Source organism: Eumetopias jubatus, unplaced genomic scaffold (assembly GCF_037043125.1).
Source record: "Eumetopias jubatus isolate StellerSeaLion01/CBP00866 unplaced genomic scaffold, mEumJub1_p1.0 scaffold_9, whole genome shotgun sequence".
NCBI lineage: Eukaryota > Metazoa > Chordata > Mammalia > Carnivora > Otariidae > Eumetopias > Eumetopias jubatus.
Window position 1 is genome coordinate 33,123,657 of NW_028274815.1, and position 16,557 is coordinate 33,140,213.

The 16,557-nt window shown below is 42.5% G+C and overlaps 1 protein-coding gene across 6 annotated transcripts in view; it reads right to left on the reverse strand.

The window, feature by feature from the left end:
- Window positions 1-920: 920 nt before the first annotated feature.
- SLC8A1 (solute carrier family 8 member A1) overlaps window positions 921-16,557 on the reverse strand; it is a 312,734-nt gene continuing 297,097 nt past the window's right edge. For all 6 annotated transcript variants that reach the window (XM_028117126.2, XM_028117125.2, XM_028117124.2 and 3 more), the window contains one exon: window positions 921-4,389. In XM_028117126.2, coding sequence (XP_027972927.1) covers window positions 4,013-4,389 — 377 coding nt within the window. In that variant the 3' untranslated portion in view covers window positions 921-4,012. The remainder of the gene's footprint in view (window positions 4,390-16,557) is intronic.

Sequence of the window (16,557 nt, forward strand, 5' to 3'; positions counted from 1 at the left end):
CATTCATTATCTTTGAACTAAAATTAGCTTATAAGAGGTTGCGAATCATTGAGCCATGACATTTTGTTGAAGGGTAGTTAAACAGTGAAGACTACTCTGGTCATTGAATTACTGTCTTTGGTATTTGAAGAAATAAATGTTGGCTGCTCATTTTGTGTTAAACCAAAGATTGGTAACTAGGAGACATTAATTATTGATCCAAGAAAATATTTAAGTTATACCTTATTTCCTTCATATGTGAAAGTGTGCCACACATAATCATATATAGACATAATGAATTCAAAGCAAATTTTAAAAAGATGATCAGATGAATAAATTATTTACATGTACATAGTGGACAGATTCTATTATAAGAACTCAATCCACTGTTATTAATGTAGGCTTGCAAATAAGTACACAAATGAGAGGTCACATTTCTTTTTTTCCACAAATGCTGATTTCTGGTGTCACCTCTTCCTATACTCTTGACTATATGATACATAAAGTCAATAACAGGTAATTAATCAGAAATTATTACAGGAAGTTTTTTGGGGAATCAAGAGGAATACAGTATATGATACTAAGTATCCCTTAGGAAACAACTAGTTACTTCTGATCAGTTTCATTGGGATTGATTTATTTGCTGTGATATTCTGCTAAAAAGTGGTCTGATGTGTAACTGTTTATAGGTTCATATTCTTGGCTGCAGAAAGGATAAAGTGGTGCTAAAAGATGTAAAAAAAAAAACAAAACAATTAGTGAAATGGAGAAACATCCAACATTTATCTCCGTACCATCAGATAGACACATATTCTCACACTCTGCTCTCTTGGGACATTAAAAAGGAAAACTTGTATGACCAAAGGGTTGACATTTGCAAGAGTCTGAATACTGGGTATCTGTTTTCTTTCTTTTGGATGAGGATACCAACTGCACAATAATACCTTTTTGGTCTTTATTTCTTCAAAACATGAAAACAAAAATGAAGTCAATGACAATGAGAGGAAACATTCCATACAGATTATGCTGTATCACTAGTGATTAAATCAGAAACAATTAGAAACTTTATTTGTCTGTGTCAATAATGTGTACCATTTATAAGGAACGGCACAATTCGTGCACTTCCCCCCTAAAGCTGTGCACAATACACACAAAATAAAATGAAATAATTTTACACAACTACAATTATTAACAACTCTGAACAATCAGAATCATATTTTCTCTATAACATGAAACTTGAAAAAGCAAACAAACCAAAAAGCTTTGAAATTAAAATTCAATGGCAAGAATTTCTGAAAGTCCTCGGTGAAAATTTGCTATGGGATTATCGACGTTCCAGATATGGCTAAAATTGAGTGCAAAATCTAATGTTTAAACAACCCACATCCTTGGACTATATTTACTTGGTGTTTTCTAGGCTAGCTTTCCGTTTAGTACATCTTAAAAAAAAAAATGGGTTAGAATGTGCCCCCAAAAGACTTAGACCCACAGTGTTGGGCCATGGCCTGCTGGGGTGAGTCTCCTGGAGATACGAGGAACTGTAGAGGTGTGGGGCGTAGAAAAGTACTGTTGACCAACAAAGATAAAAACTGGGGTTAACTGGACCTTTTCAGTCATCTGGATCACCAACATGATTGCCTTTCTTGGCTTACGATGGGGAGGTGTATATATCTGCAAGATCAGCCAAAGATACATAGGATGCTTCTGCCCCTAATCTGTGCTTTATCTCTTGGTTAAAATCTTAGATATTTGGACAACTGTATTGGGACAATTTCAACATGTTTATGTTAAGAGTTTTGTAATTGTGTTTTTCCTTGCAAGATAAAACTGTTTCCATATGGCTGTGCTAACTTTTACCCATGGAAATCACAATCACATCAGCCGTGAGCCCCCTGAGGGCAGGGATCTGGGCTATCTTGTTCATGGTTTAGGCCCCAAGAGTAGCACAGTACCTGGCATATTGAGTAGTAACCAGCATTTAATTATTCATTCAGTCACCAAATGTTTATTAAATGATGAATGATCATGATTACTGAGTAGAAAAAGAGGAAATAACTCTGAACAGCTTTTATCTCTTAGGTATCTTTGAATCAATACAAAGGGCCAGCGGTGTCTCTGGCCTGGGATTCTTTATAGATAGAGAAGTCTCTGAGGCGGGACCAACGTCATTCCATTTTTCCTCATTACTGGATTCACTACTTTGGAATGTTGGGTTTACCCTTGCTCTTTGGTATTTTGAAATAGAAAGAGCCATTCCTTTTCCAGGGTGAAAAACCTCCCAGCGCAATCCTCCTGGGAGGCACTAATCTCATTTAATTGCTTACTCCTTAGTCATAAGTGCAGAAGATGCACTTGTAAAGACCCATTGGTCTCCCTGGCTCCTTTCCTACTCAGGAACTGCAGATACAATCAGAGGAGTCTGGGCGATGAAAGAAACAGGGCTCAAAATAGCCTTTTACATAAAAAAATAAAATGAACAAACCACTATCTACCATCTGTGCCAGACAGAGCAGAAGTGAAATAAATACTTTAGGGGCAGGGGTGTCATGGAAACGGAGGCTCTCAAAGCCTGGGCACTTCGAATCCAGCCACTGCTCTATACCTCTCTCCTTGGCCTTCCAGAATCAACAGGTGACTGTTTAGAGGCCTCTGGTGTATTCCACATGGCTAATTTTCCATGCAGATACTTGGTAGTTTGCCTGCTGTCCTCTCAATAGCTTTAACTTCCCAGTGAACTGTTATTGCTTCTTAGAAATGAATGTGCAGGTCCATGAACAATAAGCCATTTTCTCCTTTTGTCCTTAGTAAAATCAAACTCAACAACAACACGAAAGTTACAACTCAGGTGAAAAGGAAACTCACTTATGTCTTCAATGTCCAGTCAACATTGCTGGATGGGAGAACAGTACACGCTACACTCTACTATATACAGATACACTTATTTTGTTTTTCATCCATGCACTGTGTAACAGGTATCACAACAACATTCCCAAACAGGCACATGAAGAGGGAGCCAATGTTCAGTCATGACTGGAACAGGACTGTGCAAGCCATGGATGCTTTTGAAAATGAAACTGACGAACGATCCCAGGCAACAGCAAACATGGGACTGGGACACAGTGATGCAAATGGAAAAGGATGATATGCTTTTTGAGTGGGGTTATTCCTATTTGCATGAGAGGTGGTGGGCAGGAGGAGGAGGTTTGGGATGGGGGCCTGGGCAGGGGGTGGCTAGCCAGGCTGGAAAACCAGAATGAGGGCCTTGCTAATCACAGTCCAGAGCTAAAGAGATAAGAAATAAATGATTTTGCATGTTCTTGGGAATCGAGGCACATTATTCCTGTACCTGTTGAACAAGAGTGCCAGGCATCCTATCTTTAAATATCCGACTGTATCTAGAACCATCACTCTTCCTGGCTGCATTCGAGCTCCCATGCTGCTTCTCAGAGGCAGCTTTACCTCTGCTCATGTTCCAGAGATAAGCATGAAATTTAGTGACCTAGTGAAGACATGCTGCTTTTCCATGCCCATATCCTTTCTGAATCCAAAATAATTTTTCAAAGTGTTTGGAGAGAGTAATTGTAATGATTTAAATTTTCACCAAAAACCCATTTGCATTTAGATTGGTCATCACCTCCCACCAGAGAAACAAAAGCTTTGACCCTCCCAACAAAACGACAGAACACAAAAGTCAAACATCAGCCACCTCCCAGCCCCCACCAAAACCAAGCAGAAACAGAAAACAAAATCAAAGACTTAACGATTTATGAACCTGGAGAGAACACAGTCCTTCTGGGCTGAGCTGCACAGATGCCCCTGCCTCCACGCCTTTGTTCAATGTGACGATGCCCCTGGGAATGGGAGGTGATGGTTTCTCACTTCGGCCCTAGCACAGAGTATGCTCTTGAAGCTGGATTCCATCAGCAGGTAAGGGAACAGGACAAATGTCAGTTTCCTCTGTTCATTATACATAATATTTTATGTATATATATACGTATATATATATATAAATTTACTATATCTGATTGTTCCTTTAGAAGCCTTTTATGTGGCAGTAGGCCTCCAGGGAGGAGAAGAAAATGTACAAGAGCCATAGGAGCACGAAGAGGCAGGATGTGAGGAGCTTGGCAGTCCGGGGCCCACCCAGCTCACCTCCAATTTCCGGCCTCCGCCGATACAGCAGCACCCCCACATTGATGAAAGCAAAAATGGTGAAGAGAGTGACAGAGAAAGCTAGCGTGCCAGGGGACACTTTGAACTGTTCCCCATTGGCTGCATGGTAGATGGCAGCGATGGACCAGGCCACGCCGATCCCCAGGAAGACGTTCACCGCGTTGCTGCCGGTGACGTTACCTATGGACGCATCTGCATACTGGTCCTGGGTGGCTGCCACTTTGCTTGCAAATGTGTCTGTGGAGGAAAAAGAAAAAAGGCAGTGACACTCGGTATTTTAAAGAGGCCTGTGGTGCGCTGGAAGGTTCAGCCGTGTCCTCTAGGATCTAATCCCCCAGTGGAAACCCAGTGGCCAGGAGAGGGTTTTGCTGTTCTCTGGGGTCCCGGTCCTGTGGTCAGGACGACAGGATCAAGACCTCAGAAATCAAAGGTTTGGTGTTGGCTGTGTTACTGACCAGATGATCTTGGTCAAGTTCTTTACCCGCAAGTACCACAGTTCTTTGTCATATTGATCTTGCAGGGCAGTATTTTTCAGAGTGATCGTGGCCCGTTGACATCAGAATCGTAAGAGTGAACAGCACAAGGCTCCATCCAGCTGGGATGGAGCAGGATCACCAGGGCCCAGGAATCCATTGTAACAACCTCCCAAAAGATGGTAGGTCGCTAAAGTTTGTGAATGGCTGCTGGAGGGTATTACTAAAAGGTTCTGTATCATTAGCTCTAGTTCACAGATGAGAAAAGTGAGGCATCAGGAGATCCTTCCAAAGCTTCAAGAGCAAATCAGCAGTGGAACTGAAGCTAACTGAACCATAGTAATAGCTGGCGTTTGCCTAGAGCCTTATGGATAGGAAAGCTGACGCACCTATATTATTGCACGGACTGTGACAATTCTGTAAGGCGAGGGCACTTTGTAGGTGAGGACATTGGCCTTGGGACAATAAGTAATGGGTGCAACATCACACAACAAGGAAGGTGGCATTTTAGGGCTGGCACGTGGGTCTCCTGCCTTCACTACAAATGCTTTATCACTGTGCCATCTCACCTTTCACTATGCCATGCATACCAATGGCCATCTGCAAAGCTTTGTTCACCAATAATCCCGAGTGCATCTTTTTCTGAAGGGAGGAAAATCACGGCCCATGCAAGGAGTCGGACAAGAAGTTTCTTGATGAGGAGAGCATAGGGATTTCAAGCATGTTTGAGCCAGAAGGTTTCAAATCCTGCCTTCACAATGGAATGTGCGACCCCAGGCAGATTACTCAATTTCTCCGAGCCTCCAATTTTTTAATCTGTGAAATGGGGATAGTGACACCCACTTCAGGGTGCTGTTAACCTGAAATACTATATGTGAACTGTTTATCTTTCTTGGTACAAAGTAAGAGTAGCTCTTTTTTGTTGCTTTGCGAAGACAATGTAAAGCAGGCTAGATCAGTTTACTAAAAGTTGAGGCAGGATCTGATATGGCTCCCTTTATTAAGCACGTAGATAGAACTTGCAAGATATTCCGTTTCTTTTCTATGTAATTGTCTCGTTAATAATGTCAGAGTCCTCTCAGCTACCTTGGCAGAATACCTTGCACAGAAGGTTTATAGAAGATGTGAGTAAGTGTCAGATCGAACTCACATTTGCAGAGCCAGCAATGGCAGGGATGCTATTAGAGCAAGGTATCGTCGTGTCATCTGCTCTGGTCCTCTGGACGTTCTCGGGATGCTCTGCGCACGCACGGGCTTGTGGGCTATCGGGACTACTTTTCTCCCCTGTTGCTATTCTGTTGCCACCACTGATCTTCGGTAAATCCCCAATGGGGATGATACATAAGGCATGTGAGCTTATATCAGCCTGTAGATTTTTGTGCTTTACTCTGGTAAGTAGGTTATTCAGGCTGCTCAGAGGTTACTGCAGAAGCGGTATCCGCCCCCCCCCCTTTTTTTTGAAAGGAAGTCAGTCAACATGGAGGGCCCCATCTCATTAAACCTGACCTTTGCAATGGAAAAGCAGGTTTTACTTACTGTTCTATAATTAAACTCAGGCAAACACTGCTTCCTCTGTACCAGGCACTATCCTACACATATTACACGTGTGTTCCCATTCAACTCCCTTATCAGCTTTAAAGAGGCTGCTGTTCCCCTTTTATGATTTGGGAGCACCTCTGGGACAGGTCAGTAGAAGAAGGATAATTTTAAACCAAACTGATTCACTTTTGGAGCCCATTCTCTGTCCGCACCACACTGCAGCTCCCAGGAAGATGAAAGTTTTCCCTTCCTCAGTTCAGATTGCCCTGTTCCTTCCACTTGGAAACACCGACACAGGTTCTTGCAGGGTGCTCTTTCCTGTCTCAGAGCAAAGACTGCAGAAGGGGTCGGCAGTCTGCTCAGCCACCCGCCTGGACGTGCGCGGCTCTGTGTGTTCAGATCACACACTGCAGCCCAGTGAGGACTGTTTTGGAGGCTGGTGAGTCAAAGCCCAAGCAAGACAAATCTTAATGGTCCCTTGCACTTCGTTATGAAGAGTTATCAGGAGCTGCAGCAGCAGCCTCAAAAAAAAAAAAATGAAGTTCTGCTTTTCTTTTTCAAGGCAGCTGAGCAAGGAAAGTAAAGGAGAAGAGTGGAAGGCAGGAGAAGGCAGCCCACAGCTCAGCTGCTGCTGAGGAACACCTGAGATGCTGTTCTGTGCTGACATGGCAGCCGGCACCTGCTGGTGGCGAACAGATGGCCGTGTTAGGCTGGGCCGTTGGGACGGGGACGTCCCCTGCCCATGCTGCGGGGGCAGGCAGCCTGGCGCTGGGCCACACCTGCTTACCTCCCCTGGCAGGTGCTACAGGGCACCCTGGACTTCCTGGGTGCCCAGTCTCCGCTCAACCCCTAGACTTTCTGGAGGTTTCTGCCACTGTGCCAGAAGGGAATGAGGCATAACATCAAAAATTCCTGCAGCTCCTGATAACTCTTCATAACGAAGTGCAAGGGACCATTAAGATTTGTCTCGCTTGGGCTTTGACTCACCAGCCTCCAAAACAGTCCTCACTGGGCTGCAGTGTGTGATCTGAACACACAGAGCCGCGCACGTCCAGGCGGGTGGCTGAGCAGACTGCTGACCCCTTCTGCAGTCTTTGCTCTGAGACAGGAAAGAGCACCCTGCAAGAACCTGTGTCGGTGTTTCCGAGTGGAAGGAACAGGGCAATCTGAACTGAGGAAGGGAAAACTTTCATCTTCCTGGGAGCTGCAGTGTGGTGCGGACAGAGAAATGGGCTCCAAAAGTGAATCAGTTTGGTTTAAAATTATCCTTCTTCTACTGACCTGTCCCAGAGGTGCTCCCAAATCATAAATACCCACACCAGTCCTTTTGCCTGAAACACAGGGCACACCTGGGTCTGCAGGGATATCTCCCTCCCTCATTTTCCCCATAGCCTGTTGTGAATATTGAAGGAATTCTTGTCATAACAGGCTCCTGTTTTCCAAATGCCTTTCTCTGGCTTCCCTACAAAATTAGTGGCCAAAGTAACTAGCTTGTCACATAAATGAAACCTATTTGGGGCCTTCTGGAGTCTGGTAGGTTTTATTTACCTGGGTTCTACATCAGGCCTTTTGTCTGTTTTAATTCACAAGCTGCGCAAAAATTATAGAGACATATGCAAATCCAAACCATTAACCTTGGCTCCATCAGAGACAACTCTGTTTTTCAAATAAAGTATGATGGAATCTCCCCAAATTACTTTCTATCACTGCTTTGCTGCTTTGTGCAAAGAGCAACACATCACGCACCATATGTCAGGCACTGCCAAGCCTTACCCTGAACACTAAGCCCATAACCTGCTTATGGTTGAACAAGGCAAAAGCCACTTATATACCATTCCCCAAAGTAAAATCCAAGCAGTAACTACCACTGTGGTCTCAGAGAGGTTGTAATCATATGCAGAACTTGGCCCATTAAATAAACCTGTACAAATCAGATTTCCCATGTGATTGGCATAAACTAAGACATGTTGATAATTACATATATATATAATCTTCCTACATATACACCTTAGATCAGATTTCTAGTAGGAATTTTTGCTTTTAACTCTCACCTTGAATTCTAATAAATTTTGAATTAGCCATATAGTCTTAGACTTTTGGTTCTGCCTCCCGGTACCCATGACCATAAATCAGTAACGGAAAATTCGGCTGGGAGACAGTGTGGCTGGAGCTAAACCATATGTCACAGAGTCAGGACATCACTGTTCTCTGCAGACCTATCTTGAGTTTATTGTGTGTAACCTTGGCCACGTCATTTGGTCAATGAGCACAAGAGGTCAGTACACTCCCCTTTCCTCCAGAAATTATTTTTTACTTGAATTTCTCAAACTTTATAGCTACATACAGACTTAAGTGTCTCTTCTGTGAAAAGGATACTTATTATATGCCTGCAGGTCACACATAGGGTTTCTGATCTAGAGCAAGGGTTTCATCCCAGATGATTTATTCTTGACTCTTAGCATATTTGGGGGGCCAGGTATTCAATTCTCAGGCAGTCTGTGCTCAGGAACTGACACTGATGGTGATTTTAACTGGGATCTCGTCTGCTCCTGCCCAGCCACCTATGAATTCCTGACAATATAAAGACAGACCAGGGGATATGGAGCTTCATTAAGGAGACAGTTTTAGTTCTTCTGTGTGTTCTTGGGCAAGACACTTCACTTTTTTTAGGTTCTAGTTTCTTCATCTAAAATAAAGGCTTTAAACTAGAATATCTCTAGGACTATCCCTACGTTTATTGTTTGGGTGGTACACAGAGCACATCAAAATGTTAAATTCACATGTATGATTTCAGTGTTTCTCTTTTTTTGTAGGAGTTGGTACGCGGGCACCCTTATTCATTAGACTTGATTAATGGTAATATCTTCTCCTTTTAAAGAATGGCCTAAATGAAATCTTCAAAGATCCTAGGAAGATCTCTAGAGCTGAAGAAGTTATTGCCATTGATCAAATTGTGACAGTATATATGAAATCAAACCATACGTCGCAGAGTCATTTACCTTTTCCAAATAGAGAAATGTTGGCAAAATTATTTACTTGATGTCACTTTGACCAGCCATCCATCTATAGGAGCAAAGCCATGGTATACATGGTGGCAGTGACAACTGTTGCAAACAGCGCGTGTAACGTCAAGTTTGCACACCCCTGGCATGGGGGATACTGGGAGAGCCTGGTTATAAGATCTGAGGCTCTACCCTCAACCCACATAATCAGACTCTATGAAGAAAGGACACAGGAATATTCATTTTAACAAGTGCATCAGGTGATGCTCCTTGACACCAGTGTTTGAGAACCGTGGCTCTAAGGCATGGAAATGGCTATTGTTCCAAATGCCCAGTCTGTCTTGCTGAGAGGGATAGATGTTTCAGTTTTGAGGAAGCAGCTAATTTCTCTTAGAAACAGTGATGCCCTCAGATATAGGGATTGTTTTACTCATAGAACCACTTGGGTGGGCTTGGTGGAGGGGCTGGGGCTGCTTAACTGTAATGTCCTCCCACTCTCATGTTATGCTATGCTCTTACTACTATTTTTTTTAAAGTTGGTTGGTTTTAGCGCAAAAGAGCGCATGGGTGGGGGAGGGGCAGAGGGAGGGAATCTTCAAGCAGACTCCCTGCTGAGTGCAGAGCCCCTGGGCTCCATCCCGGGACCCTGAGATCATGACCTGAGCCAAAACCAAACCAAGTGTTGCACACTCAACTGACTGAGCCACTCAGGTGCCCCAATGCTCTTATTATCTTTAAACCTCGTTCTAGCATAGATGCTATGAAAGGCCAGAGGAGGAAGGAAATTTATTTTAGTTGAGTTCTGGCTCTGTCACTTGCCAGGTAAGAAGCTTACCTATTTCATAGGGCTTTGAAAGAAATGTGTTAACATGAACAGCACTCAGATGAGGGCCTGGTAACTAATGAGTGTTCAGTATTATTAGCTATTTTTATAATATAACAGCACCAGGTCCCAAGAGAATCAATAAGTGGTAAGGAATTCAGACTTAATGTGCTAATTCTAAACTTTTAGGGAGTTATCATATCCTTTAAAGATTTACTTTATGATCCTATGCATTTAAAAATGTGGTAGAGCATAAAATTATTCTTAAAAATCAAAGACATTTTTTATTTTGAAAATTCCATGTAACCTAAGTCATAAAATGACACTGGAGATGTTCTGGTTTCTAAGGCCCTAATCTTACTGAAAGGCAGGCATCTCTGCTGAAACAGTGTTCCTATTCCTCTCTCGCGCCTCTCCTCTACACATGCTGTTCTCTTGCTCTTGTAGAATTCAAATGGAAATAGTTTATGTACTAATTCTTCTGTCACTAAGGACTTTAAACAAGGTTTTTTCTTTACTTGTGACGTTTACCCAAGTAAATACAAAAACCACACTGCCTCACACACTCCGCTGGTTCATCTCAAAACAGTCCTTATTTGACTTCCAAGCGAAGTTCAAGAGATCAAGGAATTACTAATGTTTTATTGATTAATGACCAGTCAGGAGTTGTAAAAACAGAAAAAGGGAAAAACACTTAAAAGAGATTTCTGCCCATAAAAGCTGCTCCTGAAAGAGAGAAAGAAATAGAGACGGTGACATGACCTATTTTTGGAAGAGAAGAAAACGGAGGTAAGTAAAAAAGCTCCAGAGGACTCGTGTTGGCAGATCAGAACACCTGCTTCTGGTCATTTTTATCCCCAACTGCAAATCAAGCACCAGGGCAACTTCTGAAAAATGCCAGCTTTCTAGCCCCACCTGAGTTTCTGCTTCATTGGTCTGAACACCAGTGTTTTTAAAAATTATTTATTCACAGAGGGATTGGGGGCGGGCAGAGGGGGAGAAAGAATCCTCAGCAGGCTCCACGCCCAGTGCAGAGCCTGACATGGGGCTCGATCCCACAATCCTGAGATCATGACCTGAGCCAAAATCAAGAGTCGGACACTTAACTGAACTAAGCCACCCAGGCATCCCTGGACACCAGTATTTTTTAAAGCTCCCCCAACTAGATTGAGATCCACTAAGCACTCAGAGCCTTTGTTTCTTCATCTGTGTACGGACAATGGCAACTCTTACAGATTAGCCCAGATAACCTATGGAATAGCCCTGATACCATTTTTTTTGTTGTTGTTATCGAATAACTTTTTGTTTTGATATGTTAACGTGAGTGTTTGCACTTTGCAAGGGTAACTTGGGACTTAATTTTCCTATTATGTATTTGAAATCCTGGTAGATTTTAGGGGTGCCTGGGTGGCTCATTTCGTTAAGCAACTGCCTTTGGCTTCGGTCATGATCCAGGGGTCCTGGAATTGAGCCCTGCATTGGTCTCCCTGCTCAGCGGGGAGCCTGCTTCTCCCTCTCCTGCTCCCCCTGCTTGTGCACTCTCTCTCTCTCTCTCCCCTCCCCCATCAAATAAATAAAATCTTTTAAAGAAATGACTTCCTGGTAGATTTTAAATTCAAAGAAAGAAATGAATTCTAATTAAAAGAGAAAAATAATAGGGGTTTATTTTCCAGGGAACACAAAGAGAAGAGAATGAACACAAACCAACAGTGCCATTTGATCGGTCTTCCAAAACGTAATTTGATCCATGTTTTCAAAAGAAAATGATAATACTCCACTCTTAAACACATCCATAATTGTGAACACCCAAGAGAGGATCCAAGGTTCCCCTTCCTTGTTCAAACATCTAGCTTCATGAGGTTTGCTAAAATTTTCTAAAATCCCTGGTTCTAAATCTTTGAGGCCAATAAAAACATTTGAGCCTCTCAAAGAACTCTGAGATGGAGCTTATTCTACTCAATCGCTCCATCACTCTCCCCACCCCAACTCTTGATCCTGAAAAAAGCCCCAGGCCAACTAGCTGGGTGTGGAGCAAAGAAGTGGTGGTCTGACCTGGTTGTCTCTTGAGACTTGGTTTAACGTAGTTCTGGAGTGGACTGGATTATGTATGTTGAGCAGGGTTGGTACTTTCACTTTGGGAGTCCTGCTTGTTTCCTTCCCCAAATTAAAAGGTTCATGCAGATTACAGTGGTGGAAGTTCCAAATGTGTGCCTGAAAAACTAAGGGGTACAGAGTTGACTGACTTGAGGAAAGTTTCCTGTCTCTGGTCAAGTGGTGAACAGGCAGCTTGAGGATGGCCATAATATTGCGCAGTTCCCAGTGGGTTCCTGTGAATCAGCGGTTCTGCTTGGCATCAAGATATGTAGCAAGCTGAGGTTACTGTAAGTAGTTCATTTGGTCACCTGGTTCCATGTACTCTGTGGTTAACTATGGTCATGACTGAAGAATGCCGGTCCTGATGCCTGTGGGCTGCATAATGTCTCTAGTTACAGTAGTAAGGAGCCTAAGCTATGGAGTAAGACCTGGTCCCAGTCCCATTTGCCATGTGCTGGCACTGTGGCCTTGGGATAACCTCTCTTTAAGCCTCTGATATCAGTAAAATAGGGAAAATAAAAGTCTCCATTTATATAGCCATGAAGATGATCAAAAGTACTGCAAAACAGCTTAGCATGGTATCCAGAAATTAGTAGGTTCACAGCAAATGTAGTTATATTTCAGAATTCTTTGTTTGGGTGATAACAAAGGGAATGTTAATGATATTAAAATCTTCCATTACGGTTTCCTTCAGCTAGGTGATTTAAGCTTCATAGCTCTTATGTGGGATTTGGGGAGAATGTGTGTCTCTTTGATGTCCAGCAATAATGGTGGTGAGAAGGCAATAATAGTTACCACTTATGGGGCTCCTAGGCACGGCTCTACATACGGCTTCTCATTTAATCTACAAAACAACCATACGAGGTAGGAACTTCTATTATCTTCGTATGATGAGAAAACTGAATCCCTGAGTATAAGAAATTTGTCCAAAGTTATATAGCCAGTAAGAAGCGAAACTTGGATTGAGACCAAATGAATGTGATCCTAGCTAGAGTTCGTGTTCTTAACCACAGGTCCATGGTGGTTTATTTTCTATGATTTATTTATTTTAGAGGGAGTGAGCATGCAGGGGGAGGAGCAGAGGGAGAGAGAGAATCTTAAGCAGACTCTGGGCTGAGCACAGAGCTGGACACAGGGCTCAATCTTATGACCCTGAGATCATGATCTGAAATGAAACCAAGAGTCGGACGCTCAACAGACTGAGCCACCCAGGTGCCCCAGAGCACAAGAGCACAGGTATTAACAAGGACTAAATAATATATCTGAAATTTGAAAATGGACAAAGGGTTCAAAGAACATATCCAGAAACTTCATCATGTTCACCTCTAACTATAACTGCACAATATTAAAATAGCTGATCAGTTGAAAGAAAAGGATTAAAATCATTGTACACAGAAACGTCTGCCTGACTCCTTTATTTTTTACTTTTTTAAAGATTTTATTTAAATCACAGTGAGAGAGGGAACGCAAACAGGGGGAGTGGGAGAGGGAGAAGCAGGCTTCCTGCCGAGCAGGGAGCCCGATGTAGGGCTTGATCCCAGGACCCTGGGATCATGACCTGGGCCGAAGGCAGATGCTTAACAACTGAGCCACCCAGGTGCCCCCGCCTGACTCCTTTAGAAAAATATTTGCATGGGTCAGAAACAGATTAAAGAAGGGGCTATTTTCATGGACGACCCTTCATTCCTTTAGAACAATATTAGAGATCACTGACAAAGTATTTTTTTCAATTCCTTAAGTTCCTGGTTTCTCTTGGGTATTACATTTACACTGTCTTTCTAGTACATAAAAATAGGCTTGAGAGAACCTACTTTTAAGATAACATCATGGTTCTGATATTTTCAATTTTGAGCCATAATTCTATTTTTATAATAAACCTTTTATTTTTTTTAAAGATTGATTTGAGAGAGAGCCTGAGTGTGGGAAGGGTCACAGGGAGAGAATATCCAAGCAGACCCCTGCTGGACCTGGAGCCCAACTCGGGGCTGATCTCATAAGGCATGAGATAAGAACCTGAGCCAAAACCAAGAGTTGGATGCTTAATGGACTGAGCCACTCAGGTTGCCCCTATAATAAACCTTTATTCTATTAATCCTCAGTCCATGAGGGTAAAATATTGTTGAGATTTAGTCAAGCAACATTTTGCTAATTTTGAAAAGCCACAAAAGGGCATGTTTGGGGCTAAAACAAATAGCTGTCATTTTCCCAAACCATTTTGTTACTAGATACAACTGGAACTCCTTGCCTCAAACACAGAACAGGGCTGCCCTGCATGAAACAGGGTCCTTCCAACTCACTTCTTCCTTCCTTCCCCATAATCTCCCTCTTTCGCTAAACCGTCCTTGCCTTTGAAGCCTGGTTCGTTCTTTTATACTTTGTTCTATTTCCGGAACATCCATCTCTTCTCTGAATCTTCTCAAGTCCTACTTTAGAGATGATAAAGCCATAGGTGCTCCAAATCTTGCCAGAACTAGAGGTGGCTGAGTGGGACGTGACAGACTGTACTGTAACTTGGAGAAAACAGACACCCTTACTCTCACTTCCAAGTAGCCTTACTAGGTTAAAAGAGAACTTCCCAATCAGCTGGGCTATATTGGTGTAATTCAAAGTCTACTGAAGTAATCCTGCCAAGTGTGAAAGTTTATGTATGGGGGTGGTCAGTGCAGAATTTTTATGTTAGAGAAAAATTAGAAACCTATTGTTTCTGGTAAAATTTCAACTTTAATGTGCAACTGTTAAAATTATGGTTAAAGGTACAGTAACAAAATGTTCATGACACTGCTAAGTGAAAAAGGTTCTGTAACTATGCCGAATATAAGGCCATTAAAAAGTGTGGGTAATTAGATCTATCCTTGTATATATGTTTTTGTGCAATTTATTTAAATGTCCCAGGATTTTAAAATGAAATATAGATATAAGAATGCAAATGGATGGTGGGACTGCTGGATGATTTTTTTAATTCTGTGCTTATTAATATTTCCCATTTTATTTACAAAGATTTTGTTTATTGCATTATTAAAGGGCTAATTTACATTTTTAAAAAAAATCTCATCTACATAATAGAGTCTGGGAAGGGATGAAAGCTGATTTTCAGACTTTTCTGGTCCTTTCAGTGGTCAGGGCTGTGGTAGCGGGATGCTAAGAGGGAAGGTATCATATGTATGACACACGGAGCAAGTGCATTTCAACGGGCGTCAGGGTTAGGGGGGCAGAGTGATGAAGAGATTTCCTGTCCGTCAGGGGCTGGCCTGGAGTTCAGAGTCAGGAGGGTGCCCAGGACAGGCCATAAAGTGGAACAAGGATTCTGAAAACAAACTTCACCCACTATAGAAGTTTTCTGAGGACCAACTGGGAAGGGAAGAGATGTGTGGGTCTTAGTTTTCTTCCAGCCATTCCTGTCAAGTACAGATGGACTGTAGAACAAGGCCAAAATCCTCTCAATTTTGTATTTTTGTTCCAGCAACAACGTATTATATTTACTAATAGTATATTCCATTGACTTCAACCCACAAAATTACTTCACATATTCATTTGTTAAGATCTCCGTCCCCTTGAGATTTCCGGGAAGGGACGTGATACCCAAGTGTTCATTTGTCCTTGGGCTCTTAATAGAGATGGGATTTGTAATGCAGACACTAGAAAGGAAGGTGTAGAGCTGTATCCAAGCTGCTAAGGATATGTGACAAGGCCTGAACTCTAATGTCAAGTTTTGTCCTTGTCTCCCAGGCACCTTGTATAGCTCTTGGTAGATACTTTTAAAATGTCTTTTGACAAAAATTTCTTATTTTTACATCTTAGAATTTTCAGAGCACTTCCATAGATGTTACATATCCGCTCTTTCTGACAATTCAGTGGGTGGGTGGATGGGAGCAGCTACCATTAGCCGTGATCTTTTCAGGGGAGAAAGCTGAAGCTCCCTAGGAGTCAGATGGGGTGGGAATGCAGGTCCTCATGCTGTAGGCTTGTTTCCAGGACCCTTCATCAAATCCCGTTCCTTGCCAGATATTATCCCGTGCTCTGAACCAGATAACACATCTAAATTGCCTAACTTCTAGGGCTGCTGTGGATATCGAAGAGATAAATTATCCAAATGTACTTTTTAAACAATGAAGCTATGCAAATGTTCCCGTTGAAACACTTTTTGGGTAAAATGCAAATGCTCTGCCCTTATGAAATCATCATGAATCCCTGATGCCTTTATGCATCCATTTGTTGGATATTCCGAAGTAATAACTACCACGAAACATTTCCAAGGGGAGGGAAAGAAGCGTTGGGGAGAAGAAGCCAGGGCACCTGGGTACTCTCCCGTAAGAACAGATGTGGTAGGGGGTGAGAAGAGAGTCGCAGCTGCCCAAAGAGAGAAGTAAACCACCAAATAACTCAAAGGGGTTATTTAAAGGAATAGGCCAGGAAAAAGTAACACCTTATCATAATTTCTAAGATTAGAACTGCCTGGTGAATTTGCAAGGGGATT